This window comes from Callithrix jacchus, chromosome 3 (assembly GCF_049354715.1).
Source record: "Callithrix jacchus isolate 240 chromosome 3, calJac240_pri, whole genome shotgun sequence".
Classification (NCBI taxonomy): Eukaryota; Metazoa; Chordata; class Mammalia; order Primates; family Cebidae; genus Callithrix; species Callithrix jacchus.
In genome coordinates, this window is record NC_133504.1 from 87,815,756 (window position 1) to 87,830,652 (window position 14,897).

General features: G+C 36.8%; 1 protein-coding gene across 11 annotated transcripts in view; it reads right to left on the minus strand.

Annotated features, from left to right (window-relative positions):
* Positions 1-14,897, minus strand: part of SEC24B (SEC24 homolog B, COPII component) — a 112,458-nt gene that overhangs the window by 69,294 nt on the left and 28,267 nt on the right. For 8 of the 11 annotated variants that reach the window (XM_054253064.2, XM_054253062.2, XM_078366700.1 and 5 more), the window contains exons 2-3: positions 12,889-13,635; positions 3,119-3,286 (exon numbers count right to left, since the gene is read on the minus strand). In XM_054253064.2, coding sequence (XP_054109039.1) covers positions 3,119-3,286; positions 12,889-13,635 — 915 coding nt within the window. The remainder of the gene's footprint in view (positions 1-3,118; positions 3,287-12,888; positions 13,636-14,897) is intronic. The other 3 variants (XM_054253065.2, XM_078366704.1, XM_078366703.1) reach the window with 1 other exon arrangement.

Sequence of the window (14,897 nt, forward strand, 5' to 3'; positions counted from 1 at the left end):
TGGGAAGCGTAGACAGGAGGATCACTTGAGGCCAGGAGTTTGAGACCAGCCTGCTCACATGGTGAACTCGATTTCTACTAAAAATATAAAAATTAGCCAGGCATGTTGGTGTACACATTTAATCCCAACTACTCAGGAGGCTGAGACATGACAATCTCTTGAACCTGGGAGGCAGAGGTTGCAGGGACCCAAGATCATGCCACTGGACTCCAGCCTGGGTGACAGGGCAAGTCTGTCTCAAAAAAATAAAAACAAAAAAGAGAGAGAAAAAAAAAATTCATAATGATTGATGCCTTAATTCAAAAGAAAAAAAATACTATTTAGAGACTTACAATCATAGATAATAAATTTTAACATTTCAATTTATATATTATTGTCACAGAACAGCACAGTAGAGTGGTAAGAGTTTCTACTTTAAAAATATATTACATTTTTATATTAAGGAATGGGGATATGCCTTCAAAGAGAAAAAAGAAAAATGTAAACTTTCCAAATGCTAAAGAAGGGCTACTTGTGTGTGTGTGTGTTTTTTTTTTTTTTTGAGACGGAGTTTCTTGTTACCCAGGCTGGAGTGCAATGGCATGATCTCGGCTCACCGTAACCTCCGCCTCCTGGGTTCAGGCAATTCTCCTGCCTCAGCCTCCCGAGTAGCTGGGATTACAGGCACGCGCCACCATGCCCAGCTAATTTTTTGTATTTGTAGTAGAGACGGTTTCACCATGTTGACCAGGATGGTCTCGATCTCTTAACCTCGTGATCCATCCGCCTCAGCCTCCCAAAGTGCTGGGATTACAGGCTTGAGCCACCGCGCCTGGCCCGTGTTAGGTATTGGTCCAAAGGATACATTTGAAAGACTAATGTAACATCTCTGTTTTAAAAGTGAGCCAGCATATATAATATGTTAAAAATTACACAACTACAAGTAAAATTTTGATGAAAAATTTTAGGTATCGACCTAAAAAATGTTCAAGTAGGTGGTTTAAATTTTTCATGAAAAATTTTAGATATCAATCTAAAATATATTCAAGTAGGTAGTTTATAAAAAGAAATAGGGGCTAGTCAAACAAAAATTTGATCTCTCTCCTAAAAATAGGTAAAAAATGCTTAGCCTTGGGAGAACAACTAAGCAAAGGTGTCTTTGCAGCTGGAAGAAAAAAAGCTAATCTCTTTTTAAGTATTACCACTTCAGTAGGTCGTATCAGGCCCATAGTAAACTCTATGCAGATGACATACCGCACAATTCCAAGAGGCTCCATTCATGCAATGACAATTTGCACCACCATATGCGGTAGCCCTAACTCAATTAGGTTGTGTAGCCCAGATCTATCCAAAGACAAGTAAGTCACTAAGAGGCCATTCTCCTACTTATGAAAAAGGAACAACAAAAACTACAATTCAGATGTCTCTAGTATGATCTTTTCTGTTACTTCAGCAAGGAACTTATCTCAGATAAATCAGGAGTTTGTCAACAGCCAATGACAACAAAAATTCAGTCTTATTTTATAGAAAGAATACAAGACAGAGAGATCTGAGTTAAAAATCTTTTGCTTTGCTACTCTACTTACTAACTTGCAGTCTTGGGCAAGTTACCTAGTCTCTGTCAATCTCACTTTTCTCATCTGTAAAAAAGGAAGATTATCTATGTCACAGGATTAATATGTGAATTAATGAGATATAAAATTTCTGGCATACTGTATGTACAATAAACGGCAGCTTATTCTACTTTCAAAATATATTTTAATAGAAAAAGAAGAAATATAATTGTTAAGTGGGCAAACCGTTTACAAAATATTTATAAAAAGACGGTAGGATGGTATTCAAAGTAAGATGGTCAAAAAGAAAATATGACAGGAAGAAAGAAATCACGGGCAAGTAAAAGGTCAAAAAAGAAAAAAGCAAAATATTTAAGAAGTGGAAGGCAGTCATCAATGTAGAAGAAAAACAAGAAAATACACCATTCATTTAGTTAGGGCTTTGATCTATCCTAAAAGCTTTTTTGATTTGTGATAAGCAAAACTACTACTGGCCCTTCACTTTGAAGGCAAATACTTGTAAAAACTAAATTCTATTTCCAGTATACCCACTGGTTTGTTGAGAATCAACAGACATTCTTTGGTGCTGCAGTTCCTTTTCCTAAAAAACCAAGTAAGAAAATGTATAATGTATCATCTGATCAGTTGATAGAAAGATCTCTGTTGACCACATAGACACTCAACAGATATAAGCAATGAGATCACCCTAGGAATTTATCACGCTTTTTTCCTTTTCTCATATTCGGAATATAAGAAGGTTCTTTATACTCAAGGTGAGGAGCTGTCACTACACAATGAGTGTAGTCCCTAAAATAATACAATGGTTGCTCTGGAAATACAAACTATAGATTCTTGAAAAAAATTCAATCATCTCTGATCAAATGAAAAATGTCACATATTAACCTAAAACATCACTGCTTTGAAATTTTAGCCACACAGGAGAAAAAAAAAACTGCCAAAAGAAACAACGTGGGAAGCAGGATCAAAACAACACATTTTATTACCCTTTACTTACTTAACACATGGAGAATATTAAACAAACAATAAATCATATAGTTCGTCAATGATGCAAGAGTATGGGTTACAATTTCATTTTCACCTCCCTTCATTTGCAAAATTGTGTCAAAGCTTATTTTCTACTATCAGTAACAAAAAGCACAGAAATAATCAAATAGGATATGGAGAGTCACTAAATAATTAAGTCTTGGCTGCTTTATCCTGAAAGAAACTATACCACCTTTAAAAAATAGGAAATAAATGTTCCAGGACAGAGAGATAAAATAATAAACCATTATACATTGACACAATGAGTAATTAGTGATAGAAAGAGCTATAAAGAGTCAAAAGATATATGAAGGACTATGTGTAATTTAATAAACAGAAACGCAAAATACAAAATGGTATGTAATCATGTAAAACATATGAGACACAGTAAGTTAATATTCTAAAAGTTGTGTTTGAATTGAGATTATAATTTTTTTCATATCTTCTATAAATTAGGATCCTAGAGTTTAACTTTCTAAAATCAGCTATTCAAATATGTACATGTGTCTGTGTGTACATACAATAACAAATATCTCAGATACCTTTCTGTTGTAACAGCTCTGATGGCTGTGTAACTGAGGTCACAGGCTCAACTGGGTGATTTGCAGAGGGAGGTTTTCTTGTTGATGAGGATCCTGATAAAACAGTGGAAACTACTGGGCTGGACTTGGGAGGCTGAACATTTTGCATAACAGGACAGGATAAAGAATCTGCAATTGAAGATAAGAAACTATTTCATCCACAGAAACTTGAAATATATTTAAATAATATATATTACTATATAGAATAATATATGTAATATATAACTATGTATTATAATTGTATATAATAATATATATTACTAACAAACTACAGTTTATCTGAAGTTCTTGTAGAAACTTCAATAGCATCACATTTACCTAGTACGTCTAGAAAAGAAGGTGGTCCAAATGATTTTTTAAAAACTGAAAAATTACTCATCAAATGTTTTAATAAATTTTGACAATTTTCCTAAAATATTTCACAACCTTACCTTCTTAAACAAAATGAACTCAAACAACTTTTACTTACTAATGATCTCTACGAACACTAATTATTGTACAGATTATTGTACTATGCAATGGTGACTCAGGTAAGGAGATGAATAGAAGTTTCTGACTCTGCAATAATGTGGCCTCTGAATTCCATGAACACTTCCAGTATCAGTTCAGATCTTGTTTTGCACTATAAAGTGCCACTTCTCATTTGCTGTTTCTAACCAGATGCCTTGTTTCACATGTAACTAAATAAGGTTCACGAGGTTGAACTTCTGGAATAAAGTCCACATGATTCATCTTGGGTCTTTGTGATAGCTCAAAATACCAAATGTCTCCTCAAAGGCAAAATCGTCCCTGGTTGAGAAACAAGGGGTAAGTTATTGAAGATAATCTACCAGATTATCCAAGCAAGAGATAACTGAAAAACCTATGGTAAAAGACTAGCGGTGAGCAGTCACTATATACTGAATAAATCTACATACATATACCTGCACATATATGTATGTGTCTCTATGTATGGTGTGTGTGTATATATAACAAAATGTGTTATATATCCTAATAGTGTAAAAACAACATAAACAGGTATGAGCAACAGGGAAAGAAGGCAGAAGGTAGTCTAAATATGCTGACTGCTTCATCATTTTTAGTAGGAAGATAAACTGTCATTGTGGAAGATTGAAAACATCATCACAATATTTTACAGTTCCTTTTGTTAATATGGAGTCTATTTTACCACTCTCTGAATGGGAGCAAACTGTGACTGGCTTTAATCAACAGAATGTGGCAGAAATAAAAGCGTACAAGTCCCAGACCTCAAGTCTTAAGGAGCACCACAGCTTATGCCTTTCCCCTATGAAATGCTGTGTGGATTATCATATAGGGAAGCTGGTCTAGCCACGTGGAGAAAGACCTAGGCACACCAGTAAAGTGTTTCCACCAACTGCTAGACATGTGAGTGAAGCCATCTTACAATCTTCTAGTCCTACAAATCTCCAACTAAATGAATTTACATGAACGAGTTGAAGAAAAACCAGAACCACCCAGCAAACTCATAAAACCCAGAAAAATAATAAATCATTGTTATTTTAAACCAGCAATTAATAACTGAAATTATCACTAAAACTGCCAACATAAAACAGTGATTAAAAATATTTAACGGTATACAAATAAAAACTGAGAAAGATATATTTATGTAAAATTAGGGTCAGGTGTGGTTGCTCATACTTATAATCCCAGCACTTTAGGAGGCCAAGGTGGGCAGACTGCTTGAGCCCAGGAGTTTGAGACCAGCCTAGGCAACATGGTGAAATTCCATCTCTACTAAAAAATACAAAAATTAGCCAGGCACGGTGGTGCGCACCTGTGGTCCCCAGCTACTCATAAGACTCAGGTGGGAGGATAGCTTGAGCCCAGGAGGGGGAGGCTGCAGTGAGCCAAGATCATGCCACTGCATGTCATTGCACTCCAACCTGAGTGAAGGCAGGAGACCCTGTCTCAAAAACATAAAATCAAAGCCAGGCGCGGTGGCTCAAGCCTGTATTCCCAGCGCTTTGGGAGGCCGAGGCGGGTGGATCACAAGGTCAAGAGATCAAGACCATACTGGTCAACATGTTGAAACCCTGTCTCTACTCAAAAATACAAAAAATTAGCTGGGCATGGTGGTACGTGCCTGTAATCCCAGCTATTCGTGAGGCTGAGGCAGGAGAATTACCTGAACCCAGGAGGCGGAGGTTGCCGTGAGCCGAGATTGAGCCATTGCACTCCAGCCTGGGTAACAAGAGCGAAACTCCGTCTCAAAAAAAAAAAAAAGAGCGAAACTCCGCCTCAAAAAGAAAAAAAAAAGTGTGTGTATATATATATATATAAAATCAATCATATCAGGTGTATGTGTATATATATGTATCAATACACATGAATATACATAAAGTATAATACCCATGAACTCAGCATCCAATTTTGAAAATAAAACATTTCTAATATTGAAGCTCTCAATAAAAGCACTCCTCTGCCCCTCCTGAATCATGATTATTCTCGTTTTTGTTTTCAAATAGCTTACCACATATATATATGTATCCCTAGATATTATTTTTGCTTGTTTTGTAAACTTTATAACAATAACATACTGCAAGTATTCTTCCATATTTCTTGTGTTACATTCCTGGGATTCACTCATATTATGAGTGTAGCTCTATTTCAATTTCACTGCATTCAGAAGTCCAATAGGAGAATATAATTTATTTATTCATTCTGCTATTATGTTATTTCCAATTTTTTGTTTTCACAAACAGTGCAGCTATGAATACTCATGCACTTGTCCCTGGCATAGATATTCAAGTTTCTCTAGGGCAGAGCTTCTCCACATATATGCCACAGCTCAAATATTTGGAGGTGTGCAGCAAAGAATATCAAATCTCTCAGCCCTGGGGACAGCTCCGCAGGAAATGAGGTCTTTGGCCTAGAGAGCAGACTAGTCTCTTTGTCCGGTATCTTAAAAAAAAAAACACCAAAAAAAAACTATTTGCCATAAGAGGCATCCATCTGAAACAGGAAGTGGTTCTGCTTATGGCCTATTCTAAGTGTAGCCTACAAACTAGCAACACCTCATGTGGAAGATTGTTACAAAGTAGAATCTTAGGCTAAGCCATAAAAGACCTGGTGAATTAGAACCTACATTTAAACAAGATCCCAGGTGACACATATGCATAGTTTGATGAAGACTTCTCTAGAGTATATAGAAGGATAGCTGTGTTGTGGGGTATGGTTATTTTCAATCCACCAATGCCAAATTCTCCTAAAATACAAATGAATATACCCTCCCATCAATAGTGCCTAACAGTTTCCTGTTATTCCATGTCCTCACCATTCTTGGTATCATTAGACTTTCTATTTTTTACCCATCTGACACTAGATATAAGAAGATATCCCATTCTAGTTTTAGTTTGCTTTTCAGTGTTTATTAATGAGATTGAGTATGTTTTCATTTCATCTTCTGTGCAATGCCTATTCAATTACTTTTCTTCTGGTCGTTGGCCTTTTCCTTATTAATTTCTATGTAGCACTGTGTATTCTGGGTAAATACTGTAAGTATATATATATTTTCCCAGTTCACAGCTTGTGTTTTGTTTTTCTTCATGTCTTTCAATAAAGAAAAGTTTTAAATTAGAAATGAGTTATCAGGTGTATCCTTTATGGCTAGCATTATGTGCACTGTCCTTAAAAATTCCTTCCCTACTCCAAGGTTCTAGAGATAGTCTCCTATAATTTCTCTGAAAAGTTTTAAAGTTTTGCCTTTTTGCATTTACACATTTACTTAACCTGCAATTAATTTTATACATGGAGACTTCATCCTTCAGATTAAAGCTGAAGTATTACTTCCTTAGGGAAGATTTCCCCTAGGTGTCATGACTAACAGACTAAATGCACCTAAAGTAATGCTCCCAAGTACCATACACCTTTGCTTCATGATATTTAAACAATAACAGGAATTTTACATTCGTTTGTGTTTATTTGGATGTTTGCTTCTCTAAGTGAATTGCAAACTTTATGAGGATAACATTAATTGTTTTTACTCACTATTTCATCTCCCAACACTAGAACAACTTGTGGAACATAGTTGGCTTTCAAGTATTTGTTGGAAGAATGGAGATAAGGTCTACCAACATTAAGGACTAGAGAAGAATGCCAACCAAGAAGCTGCTCTTTTCACAAAGGGAATTTGACAAAAGAAACAACACATAAAACTGGAACTACGCAAAATGCACTGCTGCACTGTTTAGTTTCTGAGTTGTGATTCCTGAGAGAAGAAAATTATGATTCAAGAATATATTCTGTTTTTGATAATTAAGGTAGTTCCTCAGTTAATTTTTTACTTTTACTCTTCGGGTCAAGTGATCCTTCCGCCGTGGCCTCCCAAAGTGCTGGGATTATAGGCTGAGCCACCATGTCCAGCCTTTAGTTAGTTCTCAGTAACTCTTTAGTTCCCTGTTAGTTACTTAGAATTCACTTCCTCAAGTATAACACATATGAGGATTAGGTATGTAGATAGCCTCTGAAAAGAATATTCCTTTATTAATAGCCCTATCTTAATCAATTGTGCATAACATTTTCTTTTTTTTACATCCCATTTTCTGAGGAAAAAACTCTCAACCTTTCCACAGTGTCTGATATTTTCTTTTCTTTTCTTTCTTTCTTTCTTTTTTTTTTTTTTGAGATGGAGTTTCCCTCGTGTTGTCCAGGCTGGAGTGCAATGGCACGATCTCGGTTCACTGTAACCTCTGCCTCCCGGGCTCAAGTGATTCTCCTGCCTCAGCCTCCCCAGTAGCTGGGATTACAGGCATGTGCCACCACACCGAGCTAATTTTTTGCATTTTTAGTAGAGATGGGGTTCCCCCATGTTGGTTAGGCTGGTCTCAAACTCCTGACCTCACCTCAGGTGATCCCCCTACCTCAGCCTCCCAAAGTGTTGGAATTATAGGTGTGAGCCACCATGCTGGGGGCATAAAATTCCTTAGGAACTAGGAGAGATTAAATAAATTCTCAGTTAATAGTACCACCACCCATTCAAGTAGTTCAAGCTAGAAACTTTAAATCCTCTTGTATTTTTTCCTTCATAAACTGTATCAACAAATCCTTGAAGTTCTCTGTCTCATCTGTTTTCTGTATAAATGAATCCAGCCTAAATTATCATCCTTCACCTAGATAATTGTAGTAATTCCTTTCTAGCTGGTTTTCCTGTTCTAGGTTCTTCCTCCTCCAGTTATCTATTACACTATTCACAGAAGAAAGTTCTGAAACACAAATCTGATAGTGCCACCACCTTGCTTATAAACTTTTATTGGCTGCTGATTACATATAGGACAACGCATATGTCCTTCATTAATTCTTCTCACCTATCCAAATGCCACAGTCCAGGAGAAATTGAGGTTGATATTCTGGAGAAATGATAACTGCTAAAGCCAAAATCTGAAGTCAATGAACACAAAGATGGATATCTCATCTTCTGAGCTTGGAGGAGAACATGTAGAAAAATTTACAAGTAGTGGGCACAAAGTTGAAAAAAGATGATGAGGTTCAAGAGTATCTTTAGAAAAACTGAAGGAGTAAGAATGTGAGGGAGTAAAATTACGCTATTCCCATAACTCTGAAATCACACAAGTTTCTAAAACTAAAAATAGTCTCTTGTACTGAACTACTTGTATTTTGTTTGAGCACTTTATTTTTCCAATGCGGTTGTCTAATTTATTTCTTATTTATATTTCTACGTCCACACAATCATGTCCTACAAGGTATTTGCTTTTGCTTTTCTTCAGGCACATTATCACCCATAGATGACAGATACATTATTAACTTATCGGTGACTGTATCTTAGTGTCATGTGTGTAGTGGACTTTTATACAAGAATTATATACCACTTCTCGACGTTTTGGCTAGGTTCAAGTGTGAAGAATTATATAAATGCTTATTATTTTTACTCAAGTAGCTTTTTAATTGCTTTTATATACAACTGTGCATTACAAAACAGCATTAATCAGACACTACTATTTCATAATATGCTATCAAGATGTGGTTTTTATTAAGTAAGAAATATTCAAGATAATTCATTTTAATCAAAATAATTTTTCTGGCAAAATTCTACATCTTGGCAACAAGAATTATCTTGCTAATTTTTAAAATTATGTGCTTTTTAAAACAAAGAGATACTGAAGACAAACAAAGAAAATGATTTTAAATTAATCTATAGAGTTTTAGTACTCATCTTGCTGTCAAAAATAGGCATCTTTACATCCCCAAGTCACACTCAGGCAACTTCACCTCAAACTAAAGAAGAGCTTCTTTACTTATTATCTATTACAATTTTTTACTAAATTACTTGACTATACTAGAGATTCACCTACAGTGATAGTTTAAAACGTTTTAAGTGGCCTAATGAAATGACACCTTTTAAGCACTAGCCAAAAGTGCAATCTAAGTTAACAACTAATGTAGCAGCACTCAAAACACACATTCTTGGAGTGGACTTTTTTTTTTTGAGACAGAGTCTCACTCTGTCCCCTAGGCTGGCGTGCAATGGCCTGGTCTCAACTCACTGCAACCTCTGCCTCCTAGGTTCAAGTGATTCTCCTGCCTCAGCCTCTCGAGTAGCTGGGACTGTAAGTGTGTGCCACTACACCTGGTTCCAGCAAATTTTTGTATTTTTAGTAGAAACAGGGTTTCACTATGTTGGCCAGGTTGGTCTTGAACTCCTGACCTCATGATACACCTACCTTGTCCTCCCAAAGTGCTGGGATTACAGGCCTGAGCTACTGTGCCCGGCCTGGAGTGAACTTTTTAATAAAATAATTAAAGTTTTTATACTGAATTATAATGTACTAATATGCTTTTCTAAAATGAAGCAAATGAGATAATATTTAAAGGTCCCTTTCAATCTATGTTTTAAATATGAATTCATTAACTGCCTTAAAATAGCAGTATGTAACCATCTATCATCATATTTTTGACAGTCGCTTAACTCAGGTTTATGCTTCTGCATCTCCAACTGTACAAAATGACTGAGGACTTTTAGTATATCTGACAATGAAGTTGGTATAATCAAGTATTTAAAAAGGTAACCATTTCTGTCAATTATTCAAAGGCTGAATTTCACACAAAACTATGTTTAATACCTAAGATTCTCATTTTAAGGTGAAAATATAATTTGAATGTTGAAAGCAATTATGTTGCCTGCCTTTCTAGAATATTAAACTCAATATTCCCATACCCTGTACCTAGTACAAGGTACTTTTACCTAGGCTCCCAAGACACTGCAACAAACTCACAGGTTTCCAAGGAATATTTTAAATTGTCAAGAAAAAGTGATATGTGTCAAATACCTAATGAACTACTACTAAGTTACATGGGGCACTTGAAAAAATATTAAAATATATCAACTGAGAAAGTTTGGCAACTTTGGCAATATTTAATTTTAAAGTAGATTTTTAAAGTAACCTCTATTTCTTTTGAAATGGTAAAGCATATGTGTCATATTAACCTGAGATATATTTGTCAACCTCTGAAATTCAAGTAAAAAGTAATTTACCAATCTAAAGGCAGAAAAAAACTCCACTTCTGAACACAAATTAAATTCTAAAATACATTCATTATGGCACCCACAATATAGTAGTAAGATTAAAAGAATGAAAATATATCCCACCTCTCTGCCTACAGGGTCCATTGGAGCAGTTTATTCAAACAAAGAATAGTTTTGTAATTTATTCTCCCCCTTTATTTAATATTTTTTTAATGATAGGCCTTTCCCAATTACTTGTTCTGTTCATTAGCCAAGTGACCTCATATTTTCCTCACACATCTCAATATTAATTGGTTCCATCCAGCATGCTATTCCTACCTCAGGACTAACACAGGAATTACCTGTATTTCCTTTGTCAAGAAAGTCACAAAACCCTTACATTGAAAGGACGTTAGGATATGTGGATCTGCAAAAGGAATGCTGAAAGCAGAGAGGAAAACACTTTATAGAAGACAGAAATCCCTGGTTCTGAGGCAAGATGGAAGAAACTGACCTACAGGCAAAGCTCTGTTTCTGCCATTAATGACCACAGGCAATTTAACTTGGATAGCCTTCTTCATTTGTAAAACAAAAGGATTACAGTAAAATTTAGATCTGTTTCACAGCATCACTTAAGATCTAGTTAGAAATAGATTCTCAAGAGTACCCTGGAGATTCTATTCTAGCTCAGTAAATTGTAGTTGAAAATCACAATCTGTGCAAGTGATTCTGGTAGACAGCCAGATTTGGGAACTGTGACAGACACTTTCAGTTGACTCACCCAAGTCAGCGCTAACTCCCTTCTTTCTTGCTTGCCTCCACTATGGATGCTAAAAAAAAGGCTCAATATTCATTTTCCAGCCTTCCCTGAAGCTAGGAATGGTCTTTTAAACAGCTGTGGCAAATGATCTGTAAAATGAAGTCTGTCAATGCCACTATCCAGTCCCCCTCTTCCCTTCTTCCTGCTTTTAATTCTGACTTAATGTCTATAGGTACAGAAGTATCTTCTTTCTATAACCTATGTGCTAAGAGTGGCAGAGCAAAAAGAGAAAAAAGGATACCAAGAACACGTGGATTCACTGCATCCACCTAGACTAGCGATGTGAGGAAAATACCCGCTTTTTTGTTTAAACTACTATGAGTTGCTTGTAGCTGAAAGCATTTCTAAACGACATAGCAATGAAAGAGTAGATGATCTCAAATGTACAACTCAGATCTAATATTAAAGTTCTAATTTTAAATAATTTAATTGTCCAGAGAAGGATACCTTTCTACATCTTTGAGGCATGGCTACCCAGACAATGATACAAAATGTAAAGACTCCATTTCGAAAGTTAGCACAGCTTTACCAATTCCCATTTTTATATACATTTTCATTTGGTTCAAGAGGAGATTCTGTTAAATTCAAGTTCTCAAACTGAATTAAAATAAGTATGTCTTATGGCAACACTACACTTATCCTATGGAAATACTGCACGATAGCCTCAGCTACTTGTGGGGCTGAGATGGGAGAATTGCTTGGGCCCAGCAGGACGAGGCTGCTGTGAGCCAAGATCATGCCAGCCTGGGTGATAAAGTGAGACCATGTCTCAAAAAAAAAAAAAAAAACAGCTACATCTTACACTTACATACAATTTAAATGAACAAATTTAACAATGCCCTTGTAGTTTAGGAAGGTAAGAAAGGCTAATACCAGGGTATTCTTCAAGCCTCTTCCTTTCCCTTCCCCATCTTTCAGCCTAACTTGCTAATCTGAAAATGAGAAACACTGTTTACATGCAGGAAAGATACCTTCTGTAGGAGTTGCTAACGGGGCTAACTTGAGGAAACCAGTGCACTGCGGCAAATCATCCTTCTTTCTAAGTTCGGCTCTGGCTAAAAAAACAACTGTCCCAAGGTTGAACTAGTATAACAGAGAAAATAGTAGCCAACATACCCTCAAAGCAGACCCTTCCATTTTGCCCTGTATCTAATTCACATTAAAGACAATTGCAGATATACAAAATATGTCAGTAAACACTGACTGATCATGTCAGGGAACCAAGCTAGACAAGGCAGATGGTTGGGTGGCTAACTGGAAATGGATGAGAAGAAAGGGTTCAAAGAGATGCTGCAAAAAAACACAGTGAATTTAGCAAACTTCCAATTTTTCTATTAGGCAATACCATCTTTAATCTTTATGTAAATAATGACTTGATTGGGAATGCACTGATTATCAAACATGTTTTGGTTAACTTTTCATTTAACCTACCAGTAACTGTTGGGTTGTTGTTCGCTATAGCCAGAGATCCCATATGGTTTCGGATGAGATTGTCTTGAGTAGACGGAAGGCCTGGAGCTGACCACGTTAGAGTATTGTATCCTGAAAGACTTTGCTGCTGGTGGTGCTGTTGTGAAGGTGGAGGTGGAAGTGGTGATGGATGGCTAATAGCTGTATTTTGACCAGAGAATGAATTATCTTTAACTGGCCTAACAGTCGGAGCATTCTGTGAGGTAAACATTTGCCCATATGTATCACCAGCAGGCAGAGAGGGATATGAAACACTAGGATACACAGCATTAGAAACAGTTGACATAGCATAATGACCACAAGTAGAGGGAAATCCCTGAGAAGCAACAGAAGAGTTGGCAGAGTACATGGCTGGACTATTGTAGTGATTCACAAAAGAGGAGTATGGTTGGGAGGCACTCGTATGCAAATGGGATGCTGATGATGCAGCACCTTGAAAAGATCCTGGAGTGGATCCAACAATATGAGGGGCAGGAGGACCCCTGCTGTACATCTGCTGTGCTCCCGGCTGTTGGTTTGCTGTGCTAGGAGTCACCACATTTTGTGTTGGTACTGTATAGAGAGCAGAGTAGTAATCACCACATTGGGTATCCAATGGTAATGAGGTCATTTTCCCAGGTCCTTGAGAGTAATGTCCTGAGGGAGCAATATAGTTTTGATGATGCAATCCATATCCAGACGGAACCTGCATTTGATTCTGGGCTGGACCTGAAAAAGAAAAGCAAATATTTACAGGACTGGTAAAGAGATAACTAATTTTTAAACATAGTCCCCATTTAAATGTTGACCCAATTAGCTTTCTTTTGCATAATCCCAATTTATCACAGATGATATACACTGTTATAGACACATTATAGCAGCCAGTCTCCAACATGTCCCCAATGATCCCCACCTCCTGTTATTCACACCCTTGTGTAGTCCTCCCTCCCAATGTACCAGGACTGGTCTGTATGAACAATAGCATATGGCAGAGGTGATGACATGTCTCTCAGATCATGTCACTCAGTCTGAAAGAAGCAAGCTCCAAGCTGTGAACAGCCCTATAAAGAAGCAGTGAGGAACTTAACTCTGGCCAATAGCCAAAGAGAAACTAAGATCTGCCAACAACCACGACTGAGGTTTCAGGCAGATCCTTCAAACTCAGTAGAGCCTTGAGATTCAACTATAGCCTAGCTAACAGCTTATCTCATGAGAGACCCTCAACCAGAACCACCTAGCTAGGCTGCTCCTTTATGTTCCTGAGAAACTGTGAAATAAATTGTTGTTTTAAGTTGTTAAGTTTTGGGGGTATTTTGTTATACAGCTATCAAACTAACATACCCAGCCTGGAAGAAGTTTGAACTTTTTTTTTGAGACAGGGTCTCGCTCTGAAACCCAGTCTAGAGTGCAGTGGCATGATCATGGTTCACTACAGCCTTGTTCTCCTAGGCTCAAGCAATCTTCTCACTTCAGCCTCCCAAGTAACTGGGATTACAGGCATGCACCATGGTGACCAGCTAATTTTTACTTACTTATTTTCTACAGATATGGGCTGTCACTGTGTTGCCCAGGCTGGTCTCCATTACACCATTGGCCAACTAATGTTTTTAAATTTATTTTTTGTAGAGACAGGGTCTCACTGTGTGCCCAGGCTGGTCTTAAACTCCTGGACTCAAGTAATCCTCCTCCCTCAACCTCCCAAAATGCTGGGATTATAGGCGTGAGCCCTTGTACACAGTCGAAACTTTTTTAGTTTTTTTCCCATAACTATAAAAGTGACAATATAACCACTGTAGAAAAAAATTCAATGAAGAATATAAAGTAAAAATCTCTGCCTAGTAGCTTATATCCTTTTTCTGAGATATAGATACAGTTAATGGTTATGTATCCTTTGTATATCCATGTCTATGTAATGCACATGTAAGCATGTATATAATTTACTTGATTTTTTAAACACATAAAAAGGATCATATTACAGTTCTGCAACTTGC